Here is a 25769-nt window from a genome sequence, read left to right on the forward strand (position 1 = left end):
AGATGAAGACAAGCAAAGAGAGTGAGTTCCACAGCCATTGGTAAAAACTGGTGCTGAAGGATGAGGAATTATTTGTGGAGATGGTAGGAAGATTATACCTCAGAAGAGAGTACACGAAGATACAATAATTTAGTGAAATTAAAAGAGAATAACATTATTAGAAACAAACTTTAGCAAAATAACTTGGCTCTATGACAGGGCTTAAGTTAGAAGTCAAAGATTATGCCTAGGAAAGCCCCAAGTGATTGTGATACAGGAGGGCATGAAGTGAGACAGAAGCAAATAATGTCAGTTATAGTGATAGATCAGCTAGGAAAATACTGGCCTAAAAACTATATTTAAATTCTAACTTTTAGATTAACATCCTTTAGCACTATCATTATGAAAAGTTAAAGTCTTCACCAACGATCACTGTATTTTGCACAAATTTACTGAGAGGTAAAAAACTTCGTAATTTTAAAATACTAACCAATCTGGCCTACACCACCTAGTAATCACTTTTCCCCTCATCTTCATTACATAATAGAATGAGAAGACTCTCTCCCTCCCCCTTTCCTCTCTCTCTTTCTCTCTCTCTCTCTCTCACACACACACACAGAAAATCTACTTTTAATTGAAATGTGAACTCAAGTCTTTTAAATTACATGTACATCAATATTAAGCAATAATAGGAACTTATTCCCCTCTTCCTTCAAATATCACTTTTCCTCAAAATATGCTTCTGTATAAGAGATCTCTCTGTTGGAACTGCCATATTGTTCCATACTGCTACTTGCAAATCTAACAATGAAGAAAATTATTAAACTCATCCAGAAGAATGTCAAAAAAGAAAACCGATCATGATGGAAGTACAAAGTATAAGTCTGATTTGCAGTCAATATAAAAATATTTGCAGGGTGCCTGGGTGACTCAGTCGGTTAAGCATCCGACTCTTGATCTCAGCTCAGGTGTTCATCCCAGGGTCATAATAAGTTCAAGCCCTGCACTGGGCTCATGTTAGGTGTGGAGCCTACCAAATAAATAAATAAATAAATAAATAATAAATAAATATTGAAAACCACATTAAAGCAGACTTTGTTTAGACAAATTATTATATTACATCCTTATATCCCTAAAATTTGATTATGCCCCCAAACTAACAAAAACTTGCCTGTGTAGTAGAAAATGGAAGGTAACTTACTTTGTCACATCACTATAATGACTTGCCAAATCATGTCATATGAGAATACAGTGATTCCCAAAATAAGAGTAATACTATAACATGATACATTGAAGTACGGAGGGAAAAAAAGCAAAAATATCCAACTATAAACGTCTACTCAAAAGTGAAGTCTATGAAAAATACACATGGATGAATCTATATCTTTTCAGACTGATCAGAATTACAGATAATTCAGTTTGTACTATGATTTATTTCCAAATCAGTAAAGGAAGACTTCTCTAAAGAGCTCCTTGGTTTAAAAAAAAGAGGTGGGCTGGGAGCAGCAGCAGTTTTACCATAACTGCCTTACTAGTTTTTCCCATCTGTATTTAGAGGCAAGAAAAACTGAGTCTGCTCAACAGTTATAGTAACCCATAAGCACCAATTTCAAAACCTTTATAGGCACTAACTGGGCTACTAACTGGCACAGCATTCCTTTGTATTATGCATGACAAAGTCACACACACCAAAAAGTTTTGTATTACTATTACTCTATGTCACCACAAAACAGGTTAAGGTTTTCAATAAAGATTCTTACTAATTGTCACCAAAATATTTTACATGGCAATTTAACCTCATGTAAATTGTGTAGAAATGGAAAAATAGGACAAAAGTCAATCATCATTAGGTCTGAAAATGGCAGTTCTGATTTCTTAGTACTCTGCCGCTATGTTTCTCAAAGCAGAACACTGACTGTGGAGGATAACTAATGAAAGTTATTATTTATTGAGCACAGTATCACATAATGTGATGAATCCTTGGCATATATGGTCTCATATAATACTTAATAATCTTAAAGGTTATATAATCTACCCAAGTGACTGGGGGTAGATTTGAACCTAGAGCCCAGATTCAAGGTAATGGGGAAGAGAGGTAAAGTGATTGTACAGATCACAGAAATAACTCCCAATATAAAAAGGCATATTGCTTACTAATGGCAGAGAGTTCCTCCTCATACTCTGGAATAGTGGTTTTCAACCCTGGCTACACATTAGAATCACCTGTGGAACTGCCTTTTTTTTTTTTTTTTTAAGATTTTATTTATTTATTCATGAGACAGAGAGAGGCAGAGACACAGGCAGAGGGAGAAGCAGGCTCCATGCAGGGAGCCTGACGCAGGACTCGATCCCAGGTCTCCTCCAGGATCACATCCTGGGCTGAAGGTGGCACCAAACCACTGAGCCACCTGAGCTGCCCCTCACCAGTGGGACTTGCTTTTAAAAAAAAAAAAAAAAAAAAAAAATCCATTCTTGCCTGGGACTCTCACTCAGATACCCGGCATTCAGTTGGCCTGCCCTGGGGTTAAGGCACCGTTTTTTGTTCGTTTGTTTATTTTTTTTTTTTCATCTCTCCAGGTAATCCTAAAGGGGCAGTAAGACTGAAAACCACTAATAATTCTTTCCTATCCTGCTAATCTCTCTAGTAGGCAAACAACTACAACCAAATGTACTCATCACCTACTTGGTTCTGAGTGCTTCATCTATTACATATCCTATTTACTCAACAAAGTGCTTAGTTTTTCTTTTCCTTTAAGCAAAGGAAACATTACAACTATAGCTGCACCTTTTTAAATAACAGAATTTCACAGGCTTTTCCTTTGACAAGCAGAATACAGGGGGCAAGGCAGGGAGACAGCACCAGAGACTGAAAATTCCCTTCTTTAGGCACCCATATGCTCTTTAGGTTCAAAACAAGGTAAAAAGGGGGCAGCCCGGGTGGCTCAGCAGATTAGCACAGCCTTCAGCCCAGGGCGTGATCCTGGAGTCCTGGGATCCAGTCCCACGTCCGGCTCCCTGCACGGAGCCTGCTTCTCCCTCTGCCTCTGTCTCTCTCTGTGTCTCTCATGAATGAATACATAAAATCTTAAAGAAACAAGGTAAAAAGGTCCTAAGACTCACACTAAAAAAATTACATGGCAGGCTATAAAAGTTCTGTGATACATGCTAGAGATTTACTATCCATGCTCTCTCTTAATTCGGCTGGAGATGACACTGAAGACACTAAGTAACTGTTATTCTGGTGATAAATCCTACTGTCTTCCCGTGCAGCGTCTTCACCCTATAAGTCACCTGAATGTAAAGGGGACAGGTGCTAAAGAAATCAAAGCATTACATAAGCATACCCAAACAACAACATGGCTGGTCGCACCACGTAGTGAGAGATCAGGGTTCTGCTGACAACCTCCTATGGCAAGTCTTAACCATTTCCCTCCAAGTGCTGTTCAGGGCACATCCCACTCACCCTACACACCAGAAGGGTCATGAAAACTACTCCAGGCCGGCCCCAGGCTCCCTGTCCCTTTTTTTTTTTTTTTTTTTAATTTCACTAAACAGGTAACAGTCTGGAGAAGACCTGACAAGCGTGGAAGCTTGGACCTGGCGTCTTAACAAGAGATCCGAAGCGAACAATAATAAACACTCCACGTTGTCCAAAGCTCCGCACTTCTCGGAGAAACGTTACCAAACTTCCTGCTTCCGGACAGCTCAGGATTTGGTCCGAGTCTTCGCATTCCTTTTATTAGTCATGACCCTTCGGGGCGAAGCGAAGCTCTCCCTCCTTATTTGTTTGAAAGATCTCGGGACTTTTAAACGCTGCAAATCGGACTTACGCGGGGGAGGGGGGGGACACGACCCTTATCCAAGGAAGAAACCCTATAGATGCCAGAGTTCACCCCCAGAGGAGGCTTGGATTCCCCGAGAGCCCCTTTAATAGGAACCTGAGCTCAGTGGGTCCATCGCGTAGATTTCTTTCCAAAACAACAAAAACAAAACAAAACAAAACAAAAAACCGGGTAGTTACACGTATGCCGTTCTGCGTGGTCTCCGATGCTGGTTCATCTACACATTTTTATCAGAGCCGATTACAGGAGCCTGCGTTACTTCCGCGGAAATGGACCCTGCAAGGCTGGGGGGACCTGCGTGTGCGTGTGCGTGTGCAAGGCACGGGCACGGCGACGGGGAACCGCTCACGACCAGCTGTCACGGGGGGGCGCCTCCCCCCCCTTCCCGTAGGGCCCACCTCTGGCCACGGGGCCGCCCGTCAACAAGGGGCAAGGGGATGAGGAAACGAGCGGGAGGCGCCCCGTCCATACTGCGCTTCCGCCGCAAGCTGAAGGGCAGACCCCGCGGGAGAGACCTTCCCCCCGGGGACCCGCCACAGCGCCGGGGCCTGCAGGGGAGGATGGAGGGGCGGGAGGGGGAGGGGGAGGGGGAGGGGAGGGATGGAGGGCAGCGCCTGTCCCCACGCCGGCGACCCAAACACACGAGGTGAAGGCAAGTTCTCGCTTCCTGGCGGCCCGCTCCTCCCGCAGCCCCGACGCCGGGGGCGGCCCGGCCCCGCCGCTGCCCGTCCTCGCCCTCCCCTCCTCCGGGCCTTACACGGTGACGTGACCGGAGCCGCGGACCACCACCGGGTCCGGCGAGTACTTGAGCAGCTGCTCCTCCAGGGCCCGCTCCTCGTCCTCCTCCTCCTCGTAGATCTCGTCGAAATCCGCCATCCTGGGCCTCCCGGGCCCCCCGCCCCGGCCCGAAGGGGCCCGACTCCAGGGCCCGGGCCCGGGCTCCGGCTGGCGAGGCGGCGGGCGCTGCGGGGAGTCGCGGCCGCGGGCTCCGAGGCCGCGGGGACCGCCCTGGGCCGCCGGGCTCCGGCTACAGGGCAGCTGCCGCCCCGGCCGCCGCCGCCGCCGCCATTACCGTCAGCAGCAACAACAACACGATGTCAACATCCGCCCGCGGGCCGACACCTCCGGCAGGACCGCCGCCGCCGCCGCCGCCGCCGCCGCCGCGCCGGCAACCACAGCAACAGCCAGAGCCGCCCGCAGCGGGAGCCGCCGGCTAAGGCATCGCGAGACTTCCCGGGAGTGCGCGCGCACGCGCGGGGGGCGGGGAGGCCGGCGCGGGGGCGCGGGCGCGCGGGGGCGCGGAGGGGCGGGCGCGCGCGGCCCGGCGGCGGGAGCGCGCACGCGAGGCCCCGCGCGCTCCCGAGGCGCCGCGCTTCCCCCGTCCGCGCCGCCGCCGCCGCCTGCCCGCCGCCCGGACCGCGGGGGAAGGGGGGGACGGGGGGGAAGGGGGGGCTCCGAGGCCCGGACGCGGGGACCCCCGACCCCGAGAGCCGAGCTCCGAGTGTCCAGGGGAGCCCTCGCTCACCCAGGTAACCTCCAGTCCAAACCACTGGGAATTAGACCCCTGGCCGCGATAGAGAACGGAGAGCGTGGGTCTCTGCCTCTGCAGCGAACGGTGGCCCTCGCTCTCTGTCGGCGGCTGCCGTCTTGGTGGGAACCCGAGGCTAGACTTTCCCAGCCGACACGCTGCAAGCATCTTTTGTCCACGGACACGCTGCAAATACCTTTCTGTCCACGGACATGCTGCAAGCATCTTTTGTCCACGGACACGCTGCAAGCATCTTTGTGTCCCTTGCAAATACCTTTTGTCCACGTTAATCCGGGAATTTTCAAAGCATGTCCAAATGCAAACATTGCATCCTCCCATCCCCTTGGATATCGTCCAATATGTGAAGCCAATGATGCCTTTTTTTTTTTTAAGAGAAAACTCATTGTAGTCATGCCGTGAAGCAAAATGGACAGACACATGGTCTAGATTCTAGATTAAAAGATGAGGTTTCCTGCCCCAACTCCCTCATCAACCATGGCCTGTTTTCTTAGGTTAGGACTTTAGAGAATCCGTTCCCCTTCCTTCAGCTCCTCCAGCAAAGGGAAGAGTGGAGAAGGGAGCAAAGGGGAGGGGACAGGAGGGGAAGAAGGGATTCTGCTTACCTGCCTAGACCATTAATAAAGGCCTAATGGTCACCTGGGTACTTAGTTTCATAGTCAAGAAACTGTCCAGACATACAAAAAGTTCAGGGGCAGGAGTGACCTCCTGAAAGAGTCCTAGATAATGACTATATACCATGGATACAGGACAGGATAGTCACACTGGATCCAGGGCTGGCCAGCCGGTTCTCCAAGTAGTGTTCACATTCTGACATCTCCCTTTAGATGGGTCATTGTTGACCTTGAGAAAAATGCAAAAGACTGACAATAAAGATAGCAAGAAATACCAAACATTTTCTTGCTGGAAATGGTTGAAGGAAATGAGTTGTAGTTAACCAAGAAAAGCTAATGGGAAAACACAGTAGTTGTATCAGACTTGCTGTATAACTCCCCAGAGAACATTTATTCATTTATTCATTCAACAAATGTTTACTGGGCTCTAACTATGTGTCAGGCACTGTGTGTGTGTGTGTGTGTGTGTGTGTGTGTGTGTGTATGAGCCACAGTCCCTCTATCTAGTAGCTTATTTATCACCAAGGTACGCAATTATAATTTGGTCAAGTGCTCCCAGAGGCGTTTACAGAGGGTGCTCATGAAGCATCCAGAAGGCAGCTTCGCTTGGTGGTTAGCAATGGGTTCTGAAGCCTGGATGCCTGCCTTTGAATCTCAGTTCTGCCACTTACTTTGTGACCCTGAAGCGGTCACTTAACCTCTCTCTTCCTCGTGTGTAAAATGAGGATTAAAGTACCAACCCCCACTGGTCTGCTCTGCAGATAAATGTGTATGAAACGCTTAGAAGAGGGTCTGGTGGGTCACCTGGGTGGCTCAGTGGTTGAGCGTCTGCCTTTGACTCAGGTCGTGATCCCAGGGTCCTGGGATCGAGTCTCGCATCAGGTTCCCCGCGAGGAGCCTGCTTCTCCCTCTGCCTGTGTCTCTGCCCCTCTCTGTGTCTTTCATGAATGAATGAATAAATGAATGAATAAATAAATAGATAAATAAATAAATCTAAAAGAAGAAGAAGAGGGCCTGGTGCATAGAAAATGCAGGGCAGCAATAAGGGCTGTCTAAGGCCCCATCCCACTAATCAGCTCTATGAGGATGAGCACAGTTGTTTGCACTACATAGGTCTTTACAGTTTATAAAGCTCATACATAGCATATCATTTCCTATTCCCCAAGAACCCAACGAGGTAACCCAGAAGGATGTAATTTCTTCCTTCATTTCAGAGATGCTTTGTGACTTTCTCATGGCCAAATGGCCCTTTACTAGTCAGACTCAGGACTTCAACTTCAGGACACTGGGTAGGCCAAGCTCCTGAATTTCCTTCTTGGCAGGAACCAAGAGGCCAGCGGCTGCACTCTGTTGTTGAAGGAGTAACTGCAAATGGGAGGGTGAGAAAAGGGAACGAGAGGAAGGAAGGCCAGTACGTTCCAGGCCCGGCCCACAGCCAGCATGCTGTGACTGAGAATTCACCTTTCTGTGGAAACGGTGGCCAAGATAAGGGGCTGGTGCCCCCAAAGTATCTAAATCATCACCCAGCTGACAGCTTCCCAAGGGCAGAGGAAGTCACCCACAGCTCCTTCCCTCTCAGCAGTTTCCCAAGTTCTGGCTTCAGAAAAGGAGCCCAATCAATGTTCTCTGAGTTGAGGCATATTGTTACTAGTCCTAGCTCCAGAACGTCATGAGTTAATCAGGCTTCTGAGGACTGTGAGAATGTCACCCTTTATCTTAACACTGGTTCTGTGTGGGAGAAAATGTTCTTATTCTGAGATCTATTCAACAGGGAGGTCTTTGTATCGCCCGCTGCCTCTGTATAAGGTGGGGGCTGTCTTAATTTTGTTCTTCCTATTTTGCTCTTCTTTTTCCTGCTCTGAAAACCCTGTCAGAGCCAGCAAAAGGGTGTGGGACCTGGGAACGAGGTGGAGAGGATGAGAGAAGATGAGTCAAATATTTCTCTGATGATGGTTGACATCATAATCCCAAACTCCACCCCCAACCCTCCAGGGCCCAGCTTCCTGTCAAACTCCTGCCCCAGTCTCTTCCTGGGGATAAACCCCCCTTTCTCTCAGTGTCCAAGGTGTTATCCTGCTCTCTACTGTTTAGACGTCTCTCCATATGTGCTCCTCTTTACATTCCTGCTTCACGCACTTTCACATTTACCTTCAGACTAAATGGCTCAAAACCAAACAGGATAATGCCTCAGGAGCCTCCGGAGGCCGCAGATCTTCAGTTGCTTTCAAGGCAGATATTCCTAGATTTGAAAACTTCCAAGTTCTGTCACTACCTAGCCAAGTGGCGTTGGGTAGATTCAACTTTCTAAGCCTCCTTTTCTTCATCCTGAGACGGAATCTATGTTGTGAAGTTATCAAAGATCAAATGAGATAATGCCACGGACTGAATTGTGTCCCCCAAAAAATTTATGTGTGGAAGGACCATGGTGATGGTAGTTTTGAGAGGCAGGGCCTTTGGAGGCAATTAGGTTTGGATGAGGTCATGAGGGTAGATTCTCAGAATGGGATTAGTGTCTTTATATGAGACCAAAGAGCTTGATCTCCCCACTACTCTCCCCTTGGTGTGAGGATACAGAAAAAACACTGCCACTTGCATGACAGGAAGCTATCTCTCACCAGGAGCCAAATAAGCCAGCCCTTTGATCTTGGACTTCAACTCTCTAGCACCAATGAGAAATAAACTTCTGTTGTTCAAGCCACCCAGTCTATGATATTTTGTCATGATAGCCCGAGCTGGCTATGATAGCTGTAAACCCTTGCTTCTTCACTCATTCATTCATTAAATATGCATTGAGTTATTCTCATGTGCCTTATTATGTGTCAGGAACTAGGGTTTAGCAATAAGATATTAAACCAGACACAATCTGTGCTTTCATGTAGCATAAAGTCCATTGTGGAGAGCTGACAAAAATGATTACAAAAATGATCAACTGAGGGATGCCTGGTGGCTGGCTCAGTGGTTGAGCGTCTGCCTTTGGCTCAGGGTATGATCCTGGAGTTCTGGATCAAGTCCACACCGGGCTCCCTTGCAGGGAGCCTGCTTCTCCCTCTGCCTGTGTCTCTGCCTCTCTCTGTGTGTCTCTCATGAATAAATAAAATCAATCTTCAAAAATGATCAGCTATTAGAATTGTAGTGAGTCCTGTGGAGAGGCACAGGGGACCATGAGAATAGTTAATGGTCCTAAGTCACTCTGAGAAATCGGGAACTCTTCTCTAGAGAAATGACATTTAAGCTGATGAGTCAAGCAGAGGTATGAAGATGGGGAAATAGAAAAGAAGAGAAAGCTCCAGGCAGTGAGACCAGCACGTTTGTAGTAATAGTCTGGGCCGCTATAACATAATACTATAGACTTTTAAACAACAGAAATTTATTTCTCCACCCTCATGACCTAATTATCTACCAAAGTCCCCACATCCCAATTCCATCACTTTGGGGATTAATATTTCAACTTATGAATTCTAAGGAAACACAAACATTCAGTCGATACCACGTTTAAAGACACGAAGGCAGGAAAAAAAAAAAAAAAAAACAGGACCTAACAGTTCCTAAATCAGGAACAAACTAAAGCCAGTGGGGTTGGACCATAGTAAGGAAGGCAGAGCCAAACTGAGATGAAATCAAGGAGGTTGATAGAAACCTGAAGGCCTTGTTAAGGAGTCTGAAGTTCATCTTGAAAATAAAGGAGATGCACTGAGGATGTGAAGCCAGGCAGCACACCCAAGAAAGCCAGTGCATTTTAAAAATTCCCAAATGGGAGACCAGTTGTCCAACCTCCCCAGAATGCATCCCTTACTTCTTTTGAAAACAGTACATTGCCAAGATGATTTGTGGTAAATCATAACTCCCCCACTCTCAATACATGTGACTGGGTCAGGCTGGCCACATCCCTCATTACAAGAGTGAGCTCATGGACTAAAGCTAGCAAATCAGAGAGCATGGGATACCTTGGGGCACAGAGATTGGTTTGAATGGATACATGATTCAGATAAAGCCAATGAGATTCAGTACCAGGACTTTTAATAGAACTGTGGGGAAGGGGGAAATCTCTTTTTCTTTGGCTCTACTAGGAGCTGTGTTGCTCTTGCTATGGTAGAAAATGCTTAGGAATGATGCCAACCCTGAGGAAAGCAGGACCAAGGGATGAAGCAAACATGACAGTGTCTCGATGATCTTGTTTGAGTCCCCCTTGATGATCTTGTGGCTTAATCATCAGCCACACCTAAGGATCTCCGAGGTCTGTAGGACAGGATAATGGATTCACTTTGTGAGATGTGAGACGCCCAATGGAGATACTGAGTAGAACATAGATAAAGATATTTGAAAGGTAGATGGATAGATGCATGAATGGATAGACAGATAACACAGAGAGTGGAAAAGGGAGAAAACGGCAGGAAGAGGCTCAAAACAGAAGTCTTGGCAAGAAATAAATACATTGGGATCCATCAGCCACAGATGATAAAAGTAGCCATAGCAATGACGGAGATGGCAGGGCACCTGTGTGGCTCAGTCAGTTAATGGCAGACTTGGTTTCAGCTCAGGTCATGATCTCATGGGGCTTGAGTCCAAGACCAAGCCAAGCATGCCTGGCTCAGCGCTTGGTGGGGACCCTGCTTGAGAATCTCTTCTCTCCCTCTGCCCCACCCACCACTGCTCATACTCTCTCTCTCTAAAAATAAATAAATCTTAAAAAAAAAAAAAAAAGATATCACTGAGATGGCTTTAATGCCAAGAGGTGGGCAGCTCAGGTGGCTCAGCGGTTTAGCGCCGCCTTCAGCCCAGGACATGATCCCGGAGACCCTGGATCCAGTCCCACCTCGGGCTCCCTGCATGGAGCCTGCTTCTCCCTCTGCCTGTGTCTCTGCCTTTCTCTCTCTGTGTGTGTCTCTCATTAATAAATAAATAAAATCTTTAAAAAAAAAGCCAAGAGGTGAGATGACCTAGGGAGAAAGTGAGAAGATAAGAGGATCTAGGATGAAGGAATTTCAGTAATTAGAAGTGGGGAAGGAGGAGGGACTGACAAAAGAAACCGAGAGGAAATAGCCAAGGTGGTGAGAGGCAAACTGAGACAGTGTGGTGTGACAAGTGAAAAAAAAGGAAAAAAGGGAAAGAGAAAGGAGTTAGTAATCATCCATGTGAGATGATGTGAGACAGGAACCAAAGACTGGGTGTCTACTATATCCCGGAGAAAGACTCCATCAATATTTATAACCAGCAATTTGACAGAGCCAACTTGGAACCCTTTAACTCTGCAAACACATAGAAATCCTAAATCAAAGAGGGGTGCCTTGGGTGGCTCAGTTGGTTGAACGACTAACTCTTGGTTTCCGCTCAGGTTGTGATCTCAGGGTCTTCACTTCAAGCCCCTTGTCAGTTCCCCGCTCAGTGGGGAGTTTGCTTCAGGATTCTCTCTTGCTCTCCCTCTCTCTCTTTGCCCCTCCCTCTCCATGAGCATGCCTATGCTCTCTATCTCTCTCTCAAATAAATAAAATCTTTTAAAATAACCATCAAAAAAACAGTAATAAAGGAGAGCATAACTCCCCACTGCTTAAGTATGAACTATTCATAGGACTTCCTTCCAAAGAGTGGGAAGTAGGGAAGAAGAGAAGACTAGCCACAGTGGTGGCACCTGACAAACACTACTGTAGCCAGGCGACCAAAGTCAACATCAACAGCTGTCAGTCATGTTGATAGTAGGTACCTTTGTTATGATATGGTGAAAGTGACACCTAACCTTTCTGATCTTCCTCCCAAACACCCATACCCCCATTCTAATCATGAGAAAAACATTCAACAAATTCCAGTGGTGAGACATCCTGCCAAATACCTGCATGATACTCCTGACAGCTATCAAGGTCATCAAAAACAAGGAAAGTCTGAGAAACTGTCACAGCCAGGAGGAGCCATTGGAGACATGATGACTAAATGTAATGTGGTATCCTAAAAGGGATTCTGGAACAGAGAAAGGAAATTGGGTAAAAGCTGAGGAAATCTGAATAAACTATGGACTTTAGTTCATAATAATGTATCAATATTGGATTATTAATTTTAGAAAACATACCTGAGGACGTGAATAATAGAGAAAATTGTGTGCAGGAGTATAGGGAACTGTCTAGAGAGTTCTTAATTTTTCCTGAAGTCTAACGCTGCTCAAAAAAAATAGGCTATTAAAAAAAATAGTAATGGAGTAAATACTAAATTCAAAAGAGAGGAGAAACATTTTAGTGCCAGAAGCAAAAATGAAGCCTACAGCTTGAGTGATAGACTCATAGACTATAGCATGGGGCTGAGAGGTGGAAGTGGGAAGGGAGGGAGTTATTGGGCCACAGGTAGTTCCCAGAAACCAAGGGCAGGAGTTTTAACACTCATGCTGTGATAGGAGACTTGGCCATGGGGTTGGTTTAAGGGAAGAGCACAGCATCCAACCAGGAAGAGCTGCAAGACAGAAACCAGGAAAACTCTGCCTATGGACCCAACAAAGCAATGTGGAAAATTTTTCTCCTGGAATTCTGCACATATCAACCCATGTAGCCTCACAAACATCCTTTTAATGTAGGTACACTGTAAAATAGGGAGATATATATATATATATATATATATATATATACACTAAGGCAAAAGGAAATTAGGTAAGTTGGCTCAAGATCACCTAACTAAAAAGTGGTAGAACTAGGATTTGAGCCTAAACAATATATTTCCTCATGCCATGATCGTATCACTTTGCTTTACAGTCTTAAACACCAGCAGGGAAATATTCAGATTATTTTCATTTTCCCAATTGCCACAACAGTGCTTGGCATATATAGTTAGTGCCTTATAAATATTAAATAGATGGCTATATGTATGAAATCATCCTCTTTCCATTTTTCCTTGATTATTTCGCACTATATATACATATTTACTGTGTCTGTCCCTAAATATTTTTATAATAAAATTGTAAAATCCAGAGCACCTGGGTGGCTCAGTCAGTTAAGCAGTTGCCTTCAGCTCAGGTCAATGATCCAGGGTCCTGGGATTAAGTCCTGCGAGGTGGGCTCCATACTCAGCAGGGAGTCTGCTTCTGCCTCTGTCTCTCCCCCTGCTTGTGCTCTCTCTCTCTCACATATATAAAGTCTTTTTTAAAAATTGTAAAACCCATATGGATGCTCTTGGATTACCCTAGAATAGTATCTATGGCTACTCAGCTGATTTATTTATTTTATTTTTTTTTAATTTTTATTTATTTATGATAGTCACAGAGAGAGAGAGAGAGGCAGAGACATAGGCAGAGGGAGAAACAGGCTCCATGCACCGGGAGCCTGATGTGGGATTCGATCCTGGGTCTCCAGGATCGTGCCCTGGGCCAAAGGCAGGTGCCAAACCGCTGAGCCACCCAGGGATCCCTACTCAGCTGATTTAAACCAATGCTGGAAATATGTCATACAAGTTGTACTGGGTTTTCTTCACTGCCATCTTTTAAATTCACAAGTGTCTGAAGACTACCCCTAAAATTATAGGCTCACAGAACCAGGATGGAGCCCAGAAGTCATCTTGTCCACACTGGACAAGACTTTGCTTCAGTCTAAATCATGTGGTGTTTCTTTCCTTATTGAACATCTCAATAATTATATTAAAGATCTATAGTATATTGGGTATATGCAAAAATTCAATATTATTTAACAGTTTTTAAAGACTGCATGCTTTTTTTTTTTAAGATTTATTTATTTATTCATGAGAGACACAGGGAGAAAGGAAGAGACATAGAGGTAGAAACAGGCCCCATGCAGGGAGCCCAAAGTGGGACTCGATCCCGGGACCCGGATCATGCCCTGAGCTGAAGGCAGATGCTCAACCGCTGAGCCACCCAGGCGTCCCAAGACTGCATGCTTTAAGGTCTAAGACTGTGTCTTGGCCTTTCCCCCCCGCCCCATCCCTTGAATATTGCCTGGAATCTGAGAGTCATTCAATACATTTTCATCTGTTTATTCTCATTCCAATCTCTAGGGAGATAAGTTTTCTCTTTCTTCTATGTGACAGGCCTCAAATAAGTACAGATATCCCCGCCTGAAATCTTTTTGAGTTAAACATGCCCATTAATATCAATCATTTTTCCTTCAAGAAGGTAGTTTCAAGTTCCTAACTCTTTGCAGAGACTGTACCTGACTCCTAGCTTTGTTTGGTGAATAGTCTTTATTACCTAGGGTTCAAAACCAGGGATTTGATGAGTGTGAGAGCCAACCTCTAAGATGATCCCCACTGAGCCTCACCATCTGGTATTCATGCCTTCTGTGGTCCCCTCCCATGCTGAATAGAGCTGACTGGTATGACCAATAGGATTGGCGAACGTGACAGTAAGTGACTTCTGAGTTCATGTTATGAAAGACATGGTGGTATCCATATTATTCTCTTAAATCACTCATGCTGAAGGGAAGTCAGCTGCCATGTCATGAGGACACTCAAATCCCATGATGGGGAGGTTCACATGGAGAGAAACTGAGGCCCCCTGCCACTCATGTGAATGAAACCATCCTAAAAGCAGATTGTCCAGCCCTAATCAAGCCTTCAGATGACTGCAGCCCCACCTACCATGCTGACTAAAATATTATGAGAGATGCTGTGCCACACACGCAGCTAGGCCCTTACCAATTCCTAACCCACAGAAACTGCCAGAAATAATCAACATATATTTATTCTTCTTTAAGCCACAAAGTTTTGTAGCAATAGATCATTATTACAGCCAAGTCAGAAGAAACAGGGACTTACTTTTCCTTCTTGACACTGGATATCATAAGAAATGGTAGGAAGACAAAAAAAAATAGATTGAACAGATTGATCAAACTATTAATTTTGAAGGTTTGGGGGAGATTGTGTGTGTGTGTGTGTGTGTGTGTCCATGTGTAAACATCTCCTTGGTATCTTTTTTAGTTATTTTGCTTTATGCCTCTGTGGCAATGCCATAATGCCATACTTATAAAGACATTCAGTACATAGCTTTTGAAATATTGTACTTTACCTTGAAGGCTTGAGAGGCACAACCAATTCTTGTTCCTAAATGGGAGTGATGATAATCTATTCCACATCCTTTGTGGAACTCTTCTGGGAGCCAATGGCCTTCTTACCAATGTTAAGAGTTTTGTACACTCCTTTGTGTTGTTGTTTTTTTAATTTTTGTACACTTCTTTGAACGTGGTAAAGAGTTGGATTTAGTAGTTAGAGTCAGGCTGGACCTCTTATGTGATTGAGGTTAGCCAGCACCCAACTCCCTGTGGGAATGTGGGAGACAGCCCACCCTCTGTTCTCTCTCACTGCTCACCCCACCCCAACACATACGCACAGGCCTTGCTATCATGTGTTTTTCCTCATACTCTAATTTTTTTCTTATAGTATTTTCTCATATGATTTTCTTTCTGAACGTCTGCTTTTTACATTTACACTTCTGAAGTTTCCTTCTTTTCTGGTCATTGGCTATCACGTTTCAACATCTTCTTAAAATGTGAGTTACTTTCATATAGAACTAAATGTTAAAGGTGGAATTCTCTCAAATTAACTTTAGGGCTTCAATATTCAAGGTATTGTGTTGCTCCTGGCAACCTTAAGCACTTAAGAAGTGTGAACAATTTTAGGCTTTGGGAGATCAACTGATAACTGAGTGCAAGATGCATTTAACGATACTAATGTGTCCTTAGAAGATGTAATGAGCTATGAGGTATTCTGAAGGTTCAGAAAATTAAGTGTACCTACCTGCCATGAGAATAACTTACACCTGGAGGCATGAAATAGTTGTAAGTGAATTTCTTCAGAAATCTTGCTATTATCCTTATTGTTGTAGTTAATTGCACCACGGGAAGACATTCAGATATGAACAGGTAAAAGAATGCAGTCTTTATTCAGAAAAATAAGGGGGAAAGGGAGGCAAAGAGAAGAAACCATCTACAAGTAAAAACAATATTTATATCAGTGTTTACATAGTGCTAAACATCTTACAAAACATTTTTATTTATGTCTCCTCTCACCCTCACAACACTCCAATGAAATAAACAATGGGATATTATTCCCATTCTATAAATTTCAGAGGAAACAGGTTAAATGACTTACTTGAGCTCAAGTGGCTCTTGAGAGGCTGAGATACAATGAAGATCAAAGACTCAGATGCCTGGGTGGCTCAGGGGTTAAGGTGGCTGCCTTTGGCCGAGGGTGTGATCCTGGAGACCCAGGATCGAGTCATTTCCCATCAGGCTCCCTGCTTCTCCCTCTGCCTTCTCTCTGTGTCTCTCATGAACAACAACAACAAAAAAAATCAAAGGCTCCTCTTGGTTCTGTGGGTAAGTTTCCACTACCAGGAAGGGTAGATAAATAAGAAGGATAAAAATACAAACTTAATGAGAAAACGAGGCTAACCGTTTTTACACAGCATAATGAGGAACTGCTGAGTGGTTATAAAAGAGCTCATTTACCTCTCCAAACACTTAACATTCCCAGGATGATATTTAAGAAACAGGAAACTAGGTTGACTCAATACTTGTTATCCTCATCTGTGCAGTGGAGCTAATTATAGCTCTCATTGCATGGAGTTGTTGGGAGGATTAAATGAGATAATATATGTTAAGAATGGTAGGTATTCAGTAAGTGTTAGTTGTTGTTATTGATGACAGTGTTATTTCAATCAGGGTGGATAGAATACAAGAATAAAGAGCCGTAGATATGCATTTTCATGCTGCCTTGTAACCAGCCTACCCAAAATTATCTTCCTTGACTTCTCTTATCTAGAGAATGAAGACAATGTTCCTGTCTAGGTGCCTCCTTCACAGAAACAATTCATCATGCTGGATCATGTTCTGAGCATTTATAAAGGCACACAGAAATACAAGAAAATACCGCCACTATTTCTCTCCTGGTTTTTCTCTCTCCTTGCCCTTCTGAGCTAAGTCATACGGCAGGGCAGTGGAAAGGGTTTAGGAGAAGTCATCCATTCAGACCTACACAGATGTTGAGCAACTTAAAAATTCAATGGTCAAAGTGGAAAGAACGGTCAACTTGACTTCATTGTTTTCTGAGATTCAAATGGACAGTTCATATCATCTGTAAGGTTCGCTGAGGGGCCAATACATGCATCAATCTAAGAAATAGATTATTTTGCACGGATTAGCATAGTGATCAGCCTGTGACAGGTCTGTCGACAAGGAGATCACTTCCACCCAATATCCTTGCGGGGCTGCTGCGGCTGCTGTTCACCTTCGAAATGATCCCACTTTGGCTCGGAGATCTCACTCTGCCTGTGATATGTTAGATACTTGTAACTGCCTTCCCACAGCACCCCTCCTGCCACCTGACCGCGGACCATGAGGAGCTGATGTCTAAAGGCATGTCACCTGAGCAGGTGATCGATCACCCCTGTTGGTATCCCAGAGCAGCCGACCATTCATGATTGGCTAAATCAGGGCCATTCGGATCCGACTATACCCTGTGGCATCAGCATGCTATTTTACCCTGTCCTGCCTGATTTAAGATGCTTTAGGAATGATGTAACTTGGCAAATGAATCCAAAATAAAAAGCTTTGTAGATGATAATCTTAGATCGACTATAAGCGATGCCAATCCACCCATGAATGTAATGTTTCTCACATGCTAATTTTATAATTCGTGCCCAACTAATATAGTGGCTTTTTCAGGTTATTGAAATGAGCTTACAGGACCCTATCATCACACACACGTCAACTGCCATTCTGATAAATGCCATTGCCAAAGGCTTAGATTACTTTCTGTTCTCATTCCTAAGATGATCTGAAACAACATTTTGATGGTCATGTCGAACAGAGCAGTTCAGTCAGATTTAATTGAGCCAGATTAGGCTCATACCATTAGGGAACAGTCCTACAATTCTTTTGAATCCCCCATTTGTTTCTGGATCATAATTAAAATAACATAGAAACAATTTTATTAATACAGTTTGAGCTATATTCATCTGTATTGAACCTTTCAGTTTTCTGTCCAAACTTAAGAGATCTTCTTGTGATTTATTAGCTATTATTTGTGCATTTTCCTATATGACAATGAATTATACAATCTTAGAAATTTTACTGTATATTTTCTCTTCCAGGTTAGTGTTAAAACTTCTCTTTCCAGAGAACTTTTATCCTTATGTTTTGATTTCTTCCATCTTTTCTATATTTTCATTCTCCTGAGGTATGTTATTTCTTTCCTTTGACTAGAATCATAGTGACCTCTTTTTTCCTCTCTTCCTTTCCTTAACTAATATCTCAGAGGTCTTTTAGGGATGCCTGGGTGGCTCAGGGTTGAGTGTCTGCCTTTGGCTCAGGGCGTGATCTCGGGGTCCTGGGATCGAGTCCCGCATGGGGCTCCCTGCGAGGACCCTGCTTCTCCCTCTGCCCATGTCTCTGCCCCTCTCTCTGTGTCTCTCATGAATAAATAAATAAAATCTTTTTTTAAAAAAAAAAGGTCTTTTAAACACTGACTAAACAACTGTATTAAAAATACTAACTACACACCATTTTTTAAGATTAACAGTGAAAAATTCCCAAAAATATGTGGTGAAGGGGCATCTGGGTGGCTCAGTCAATTAAGCATTTGACTCTTGATTTCAGTTCAGGTCATGATCTCAGGGTCCTGGGATAGAGCCCCTTGCTGGGCTCCCCCTCAGTAGGGAGTTCACTTGTCTTCCTCTCCCTCTGCTCCTCCCCCTGCTTGCACCTCTTTCTCTCTCTCAAGTAAATAAATAGATCTTTAAAAAAAAATCGTAGTCAAAGCGATGCATATTTTATCCTGTCTGGGATATTGGTTAATAGTCATCAACTGTTAAAATCAGCATTTCCCAATGTGATTTTATTCTGGGAAAACCTAGTCCTATAAAATGCTTCTAGAAAAAAACAAAAAGAAGGGTATTTTTTCATTTTCCTTTCTTTTCTGTTTTTTTTTTTTACCCTAAGTACTCATATTTTTTTAACCTCTGCTTTAAGTTGCAATTAACAAAACTGAATTCAAACTGTTTCCAAAAATGAAGATATTTATTGGCTTCACTGATAACATACTGATTGGCTTAGCCTAGATCACATGTTCCTCTGTGGAGCCATAGACAGTGTCAGCTTCCCTAGAATTCCAAGGCTGAAACCATACACTACTAATGCTGTAGAAGCAACTAACAGGTGTCAGGTGTCCACTATATACAAATTTGGGGAATACTGGCTTATACCCACTTCTTAGTTCAAATACAGTCCTGAAAATGAGGAAGACTTCAAACCTAGAGAATAAGCATCAAGAAGAGAATAAATATCTATGGAATTAATGAAAGAACTGGTTTCCTGTGAAGGGCCTTTTATCTGAAAGCTTTGTTCTCTTACAGGGAAAGAGGATCCATAAAACTCTAAGTAAGCCCCTTCTGAAGAAATGGGCATGAGGAGGAGTGATTTTTTTTTTCACTTCTCCACGAGGTCTGGCTTAGCAGTTGCTGAGGTAGATCCTACTCTCCTTTATTTCACCATCTATCCTCACCAAAACACTCATCTGCTGAAGGAATTAAGAGCCATGTATCCCTGCAACCTCAAATTTAATTCTGACTTTCAGTACACAGCCCTGCACAAGGAGGAATGGAAAAGGGTGAAAAAAATACCAGAAACTGTTTCTGTCCTTTAAAAAACAGACACTAAAAACACGGCAAGACTGTGAACTGTAGAGTCTCAAAGACTGGGGTTTTAACCCAGGTTATGCTCTTTACTGGTCACGTGACCTCAAGCAAATTACTTAAACTCTTTGAACCCCAATTTTCTCATCTGTAGAATGAGAATGATCTCCTCCTCATTCTTTACAGTGACAATCAAATGTAATAATATGGCAAAATGCTTAGTACAGGGGTCTTAGTACAGTGCCATACCACTCAGTGAAGGAATCATCATCATTATGAGCTCCATCATCCAAAAAACTTCAAATTGACTTAGTGGAACAGTTGAGTCAACTCAATAATCTTTCTAGGTGATGCTGAGGGCTCGTCTATATGATATTGCTCTGGAAAAATTAAGGGTATTCATAAGTCCTAAAGAAATTATGCCCCAGTATATACTATGTAGAGATAAAACTTATAGTTACCATACATGGAAACACTGAGGAATTTTGGATAATTTGAGTTGTTACCATTAGGAAGAAGAAGTCATATGAAGAAGCTATGGTTTTGAGGAGCATTTTAAAGATTAAAACCGGACAAGTAAGAAAAGGATAAAAGCATTTTAAGTGGGGAAAGGTGTGGGTTGGAAGCCCCACATATGGGGCTTTGTGGGCTATGACCACAAACAGGCCTGCGTGGTTGAAGCAGAGAGGTTGATCAAGAACATCAGAGGATGTTAGGGCAATTGGGGCAGGCGGTAACTGATGGGCAATTCACGGGACCAGTACCAAGTTCTAGTTAATGACAAATGGCGACACTCTATATGATTCTGTGCATTGATTTGTCATTTATCCTTCATTTTTCTATCTACATGGGATCTCAAAGATGAGCCATTCTTCCTTCTAGAGGTGGATACAACAGACCATTCTGCAAGCACTTTAAATCCATCCCCCCCCCCAAAAAAAAAATTATTTGGGAAACACAAACATCTTGTGACCTGGAACAGTCACTTAGGATTCTGACTCAGACTGGGAATCTGAGCAATGCTGTGCTAATGAGCCAGAACCAGGCCAGAAACATCTGGCTGCCCTACTTGATGGATCTTTGGCATGTTAAGTCATCAACAGGCTCTGTGAAGATAAGGTTGACTCTATCAGAAAATATCTAATATCTGTATGGGAAAAGAATTATTTTGGAATGAAAACAAAGCAGGGTACCTGAATATGACATTGGGATTTCCCTACTTCACTCTATTTCTATTAGATGGGATGGGATGGGGACTGGGTGCTCAGGCCAACTTTCTAAGGCATTTGGTTGGCTAAAGGAGGCTATTTTTAAAAATTTGTTTAAAGGGTTTTTTTGTTTTGTTTTGTTTTGTTTTGTTTTGTTGTTGTTGTTTTTTTGAGAGAGAGAGAGAGAGAACAAGCGTGTGAGGGCAGAGGGATCATGACCTGAGCTGAAGGCATCACGCTTAACCAGCTGGCCACCCAGGTGCCCATAAAGGAGGCTATTTTTAACTCTAATCCCATATCCATACCAAGCTACCTTCCAACTTCAATAGGGTTTCCAAATCCACTGTATTCCAGTCTCACTGTCAAGAGGTAGGTACCTGATAACCTCTAGATAGGCTGACCAAAAGATTAGATAATTCCCCAGAGAAAGGAAGTGAGGCTCCAGGACAGAGTCAGTATTCAGCAAATATGTTAACTACTTTGTGCCAATTACTCAGAAAGATACTAGGTCAAGACAATGACCCCCACCATCCTAACCATCACCTCAACCCTCAGTAATTTCATCTTACCTTGATGTTCCAACAATTATATATAGTCTAAATTCCACAGGCTGAGGTCATATTATATATATAGTCTAAATTCCATAGGCTGAGGTCATATTTATTTCCAACCCCAATTTCTCTAAAGTTCAGATCTATATTTCCAACTGCAATTACCCATCAAAAATGTCCCCACTGGCTGTTCTGACAGTACGCTTAACACCAAAAACTTCACCTTGGTCCTCTTCCACCCACTCTATCTACAAGCCCATCTGGAACAATGAAACACACTCACTGCTCACCTTCTGTAACCACTGTATTTGTTAACAGTGCCCTCACTAACACAGATACCTGAGCCAGAAATCCAACTCCCCACTGACTCATTTCTCTTTCTGTCCCCACATCCCACCTAAAGAGCAACCAAGGGAGTCACCTGGCTGGCTCAGCATTTTAGAGCCTGCCTTTGGCCCAGGGCATGATCCTGGAGTTAGAGTTCCATGTCCGGCTTCCTGTATGGAGCCTTCTTCTCCCTCTACCTAGGTCTCTGCCTTTCTCTGTGTGTCTGTCATCAATAAATAAAATAAAATCTTTAAAAAACAAACAAAAAAGGAGCAACCAAAGACTGTTGGCACTCTTGAATTTATCCTCTCCTCTCTTCTCCCACCACCCTCATCATCTGGAGACTGATGCGAAGATTTAACTGCCTCTAATTTTTTTCTCTCTTCCAATCCATCCTTTATAATGATTTCTACGTAATCTCTTTGGTTTTCTCCTTAGCATCCCTCCAAGACTAGCCATCTAATACAGAGATACCTCGTACTCCTTCACCAACCACTCAGACACTCTGTTTCTGCTGCTAAGCAGCCCTTATTCCCTGCTGCATGCACCACCTCCACAGAATGCATCTTCCAGGCCTGTGCTCACTCATGGACCCTTGGCCTAGAAGTCTCTTCTCTCACTGTTGTGCTATTGTTGTTGTTGTATTGTTTGTAATCTGAATGTATCCTATAAATAGTTCAAGGCCCAATCCCAGAGTCCCTGATGCCTGCTGGAAGAAAGAATGACTCTCTCCTCCATGATTCCATAGATTACTGCATTCCATTATCATATACTTAATAGAATTCATGGAGAAGGAACGCCTGGGTGGCTCAGCGGTTGTTTGGCTCAGGGCGTGATCCTGGGATCGAGTCCCACATCGGGCTTCCTGCATGGAGCCTGCTTCTCCTTCTGCCTGTGTCTCTGCCTCTCTCTGTATCTCATGAATAAATAAATAAAATATTTTAAAAAAGAATTCATGGACAGCCGTGGTAAGACTTTAGTCATCTTTACATCCCAGCACCTATCTCATGCAGATACTTGATCAATGATGGTGAATTTCAATAGCAACTGTAGCTCTATTTCCAGAAGTTCATCTAACCATATGACCTAGGCCTTACCTTTAAAAGTAGCCATTAATCTAAGATGCTTTGTCTTTTATTGGCAACTAAGTACACAAAGACTTCTCTGGGTAGAGGTCATTCTCTGGCCAATGTAAATGGTAGTATGATCATTCCTAGGTACATTGTTGGAACTCCATTTACTTGCTCAATCTCAAACAACAACAACTCAAGGTTTAAAAAAGCACCCTTTGGAACAGCAATGATGCAGTTAACTGTGAGTGCCATTGCTCCTTCCTGAACTATGCCTTCTGCATTTATAATTAACATCTCTGTTGCTTTAGTGCACCTGAAACAGAAAAATAGTACATAACTGAAACATGTATTACATTCCAAGTGGAGATGGCATGTGTTAATCCATGAATAACCAAACATCAAATTAATATATTTTTAAAAGATTTTATTTATTTATTCATGAGAGACACACAGAGAGAGGCAGAGATGTAGGCAGAGGGAGAAGCAGGCTCCCTGTGAGGAGCCCGATGAGGGGCTCAATCCTGGGACGCCTGGATCACAACCTGAGCTGAAGAAAGATGTTCAACCACTGAGCTACCCAGGTGCTCCTCGAATTAATATTTCAATAAGCAAATTGTTCTGTTCCTTTTCTTGTCTCGAAATGTTTACATTTTCCTCATTCACATAAAAAAGTAATAATTTATGGTATTTGAAAGATAACAAAGAGGGGTGCCTGGGTGGCTCAGTGGGTTAAGAGTTTGCCTTCAGCTCAGGTCATGATCCCGCGATCCTGGGATCATCCCACATTAGGCTCCCTGCTTAGTGGGGAGTCTGCTTCTCCCTCTGCTCCTCACCCCAATCGTTCTCTCTCTCTCTGTCTCTCTCTCGCCCTCAAGTAAATAATCTTTTTTTTTTTTTTTTCTAAAAAGAGGGGCACCTGGGTGGCTCAGCTGTTGAGCATCTGCTTTCAGCTCAAGGTGTGATCCTGGGGTCTGGGACTGAGTCCCACATTGGGCTCCCAGCAAGAAGCCTGCTTCTCCCCCTGCCTGTGTCTCTGCCTCTCTGTGTCTCTCATGAATAAATAAAATCTTAAAAAAAAAAAAGAAAGATAACAACGAGATAATGTCATTTATTTACTACACATGAACATCCTTGAGGAAATGGTGTTATCCTTTTTTAAGTTTATTTATTTTTTAGTCATCTCTACACCCAGGGTGGGGCTTAAACCTATGACCTCTAGATCAAGAATGGAATACTTCTCCAACTGAGCCAGCTGGATGCCCCAGAAATAATGTTATCTTAAAAACTTGTTCAGAAAAAAAAAAAAAAAAAACTTGTTCAGAATTGGTAATTTTATATTTACATCTATTTTCTGAATCATATTACTTTTTTCCACTATCTTTGTAGTTCAGTGTAATAAATTCTCTCTCTGATAGCAGCTATTGATTAATGACGAGATATTAATGTCCTCATAAGAGGATGCCAATTATTACTAGTATCTGTGGAAGACAATGGTGCTGTATGTGCCTAGAGAATAAGGAACGTCGTCTTGCTCAATCAGTTGTCAATGAGCTCATCAGCTAAATCTGATGGACTGACAGAGAACCCAAACATGAGGCAGGAACTATAATGCACTGACTAAGACAGTGTGTTGGTTTGCCCAGAGCAGTCAGATGAGGGAGGGCATCCAGCCAAGTCAAGAGATTCAGGCCAGACTCCAAATGAGCTTGAGCAAACAACAAGACAATATCTCTTATTTTCAACCCTGTGCAAATTATAAAAACAAGAGGATGTGGCATTATGGAATGTTCTCCCAAGCACCACCCGTTTAGCTGGGGATTGCCCAGTATGTAACCCAAAGCAAACAGTGGAGGAAGGACCCCAGCCCTCATCCCAGGGCCAGAATTTAGAATGATCCACATTGAATCCAGTAACCTATGTTTTCCTCATTTAGCCAAGAGGCTTAGAATAGAGAACTTGTCACCTACCAAATATGACACTTTGATTTAGATCCTAGTCCTGAATCTGATTTGGATGCATCTTTAATCTCTGAATACCTCATTGTGGAAATAATACTCTTTTTTCTTAACATTTTATTTACTTATTCACGAGAAACACACAAAGAGAGGCAGAGACACAGGCAGAGAGAGAAGCAGGCTCCCTGCAGAGAGCCCGACGTGGGACTCGATCCCAGGACCCCAGGATCATGATCTGAGCCAAAGGCAGATGCTAAACCACTGAGCCAGCCAGGTGGCCCGGGAAGTTAAATTTAAAAAAAAAAAAAAAAGTCCTATCCAGCTTATACAACTGTGCACATCCAACGACATAACTTATTTAAGTCCTTGTCAACCCCCAAGTGCTATGTAGAGGTAAGATAGAATTGTAGTACATCTACCAAGAACACTGGTGTTCTTCTTTTGAATCCTCATCAAATATTGATTGGGCAACTATTATGCCAGACACTGTTCTTAGTGACTCCACAGATATAAATGTCCTCCAGAAGTTTTCTTTCTCAAAAGGGGAGATTCAGGGGACGCCTGGGCGGCTCAGGGGTTGAGCCTCTGCCTTCGGCTCAGGGCATGATCCCAGAGTCCCAGGATCGAGTCCCACATCAACCTTCCTAAATGTAGCCTGCTTCTCCCTCTGCCCCTGCCTCCCTCTGTCTGTCTGTCTCTCTGGGAAATTCAGACAATAAACACATAAACTCCATGCATTATATAGTATGTTGGAGAGTGGTAAATGCTATGGGAAACAAATTAAACCATGGTAAGGGGGGTTGGGAATGCAGAGGGCAAAGTAGGGCCTTCGATAGTTTCAGAAGAGTGAGCAAGTGACATTTGATGGAAGACCTGAAGGTAAGCAACTGGACTTGCAGCGAAGAGTTCTCAGCTGAGGGGAAGGACAATGCAGGAGAGGGCCAGGCAAGAAGGGAAAGCAGAGCGAGTGAGCAGGCCAAGTGGAGGAGAGGAGTTCAGAGAGATAGCCACTGCTAAGACCGTGGAGGGCCTTTCTGTCCTTTGTAAAGTCCGTGGTTCTTA

The 25769-nt window shown here is 43.7% G+C and overlaps 1 protein-coding gene across 3 annotated transcripts in view; it reads right to left on the reverse strand.

Moving 5' to 3' along the window:
* Window positions 1-5048, reverse strand: part of CHIC2 (cysteine rich hydrophobic domain 2) — a 60540-nt gene extending 55492 nt beyond the window's left edge. For 2 of the 3 annotated variants that reach the window (XM_025435745.3, XM_049092963.1), the window contains exon 1: window positions 4579-5028. In XM_025435745.3, the coding sequence (XP_025291530.1) occupies window positions 4579-4697 (119 nt within the window). In that variant the 5' untranslated portion in view covers window positions 4698-5028. Of the gene's footprint in view, window positions 1-4578 lie in introns of all 3 variants that reach the window. The other variant, XM_049092965.1, reaches the window with a different exon arrangement.
* Between the last annotated feature and the right edge of the window lie 20721 nt (window positions 5049-25769).

The sequence above is a fragment of the Canis lupus genome, chromosome 13, assembly GCF_003254725.2.
Source record: "Canis lupus dingo isolate Sandy chromosome 13, ASM325472v2, whole genome shotgun sequence".
In the NCBI taxonomy this organism is placed as follows: Eukaryota; Metazoa; Chordata; class Mammalia; order Carnivora; family Canidae; genus Canis; species Canis lupus.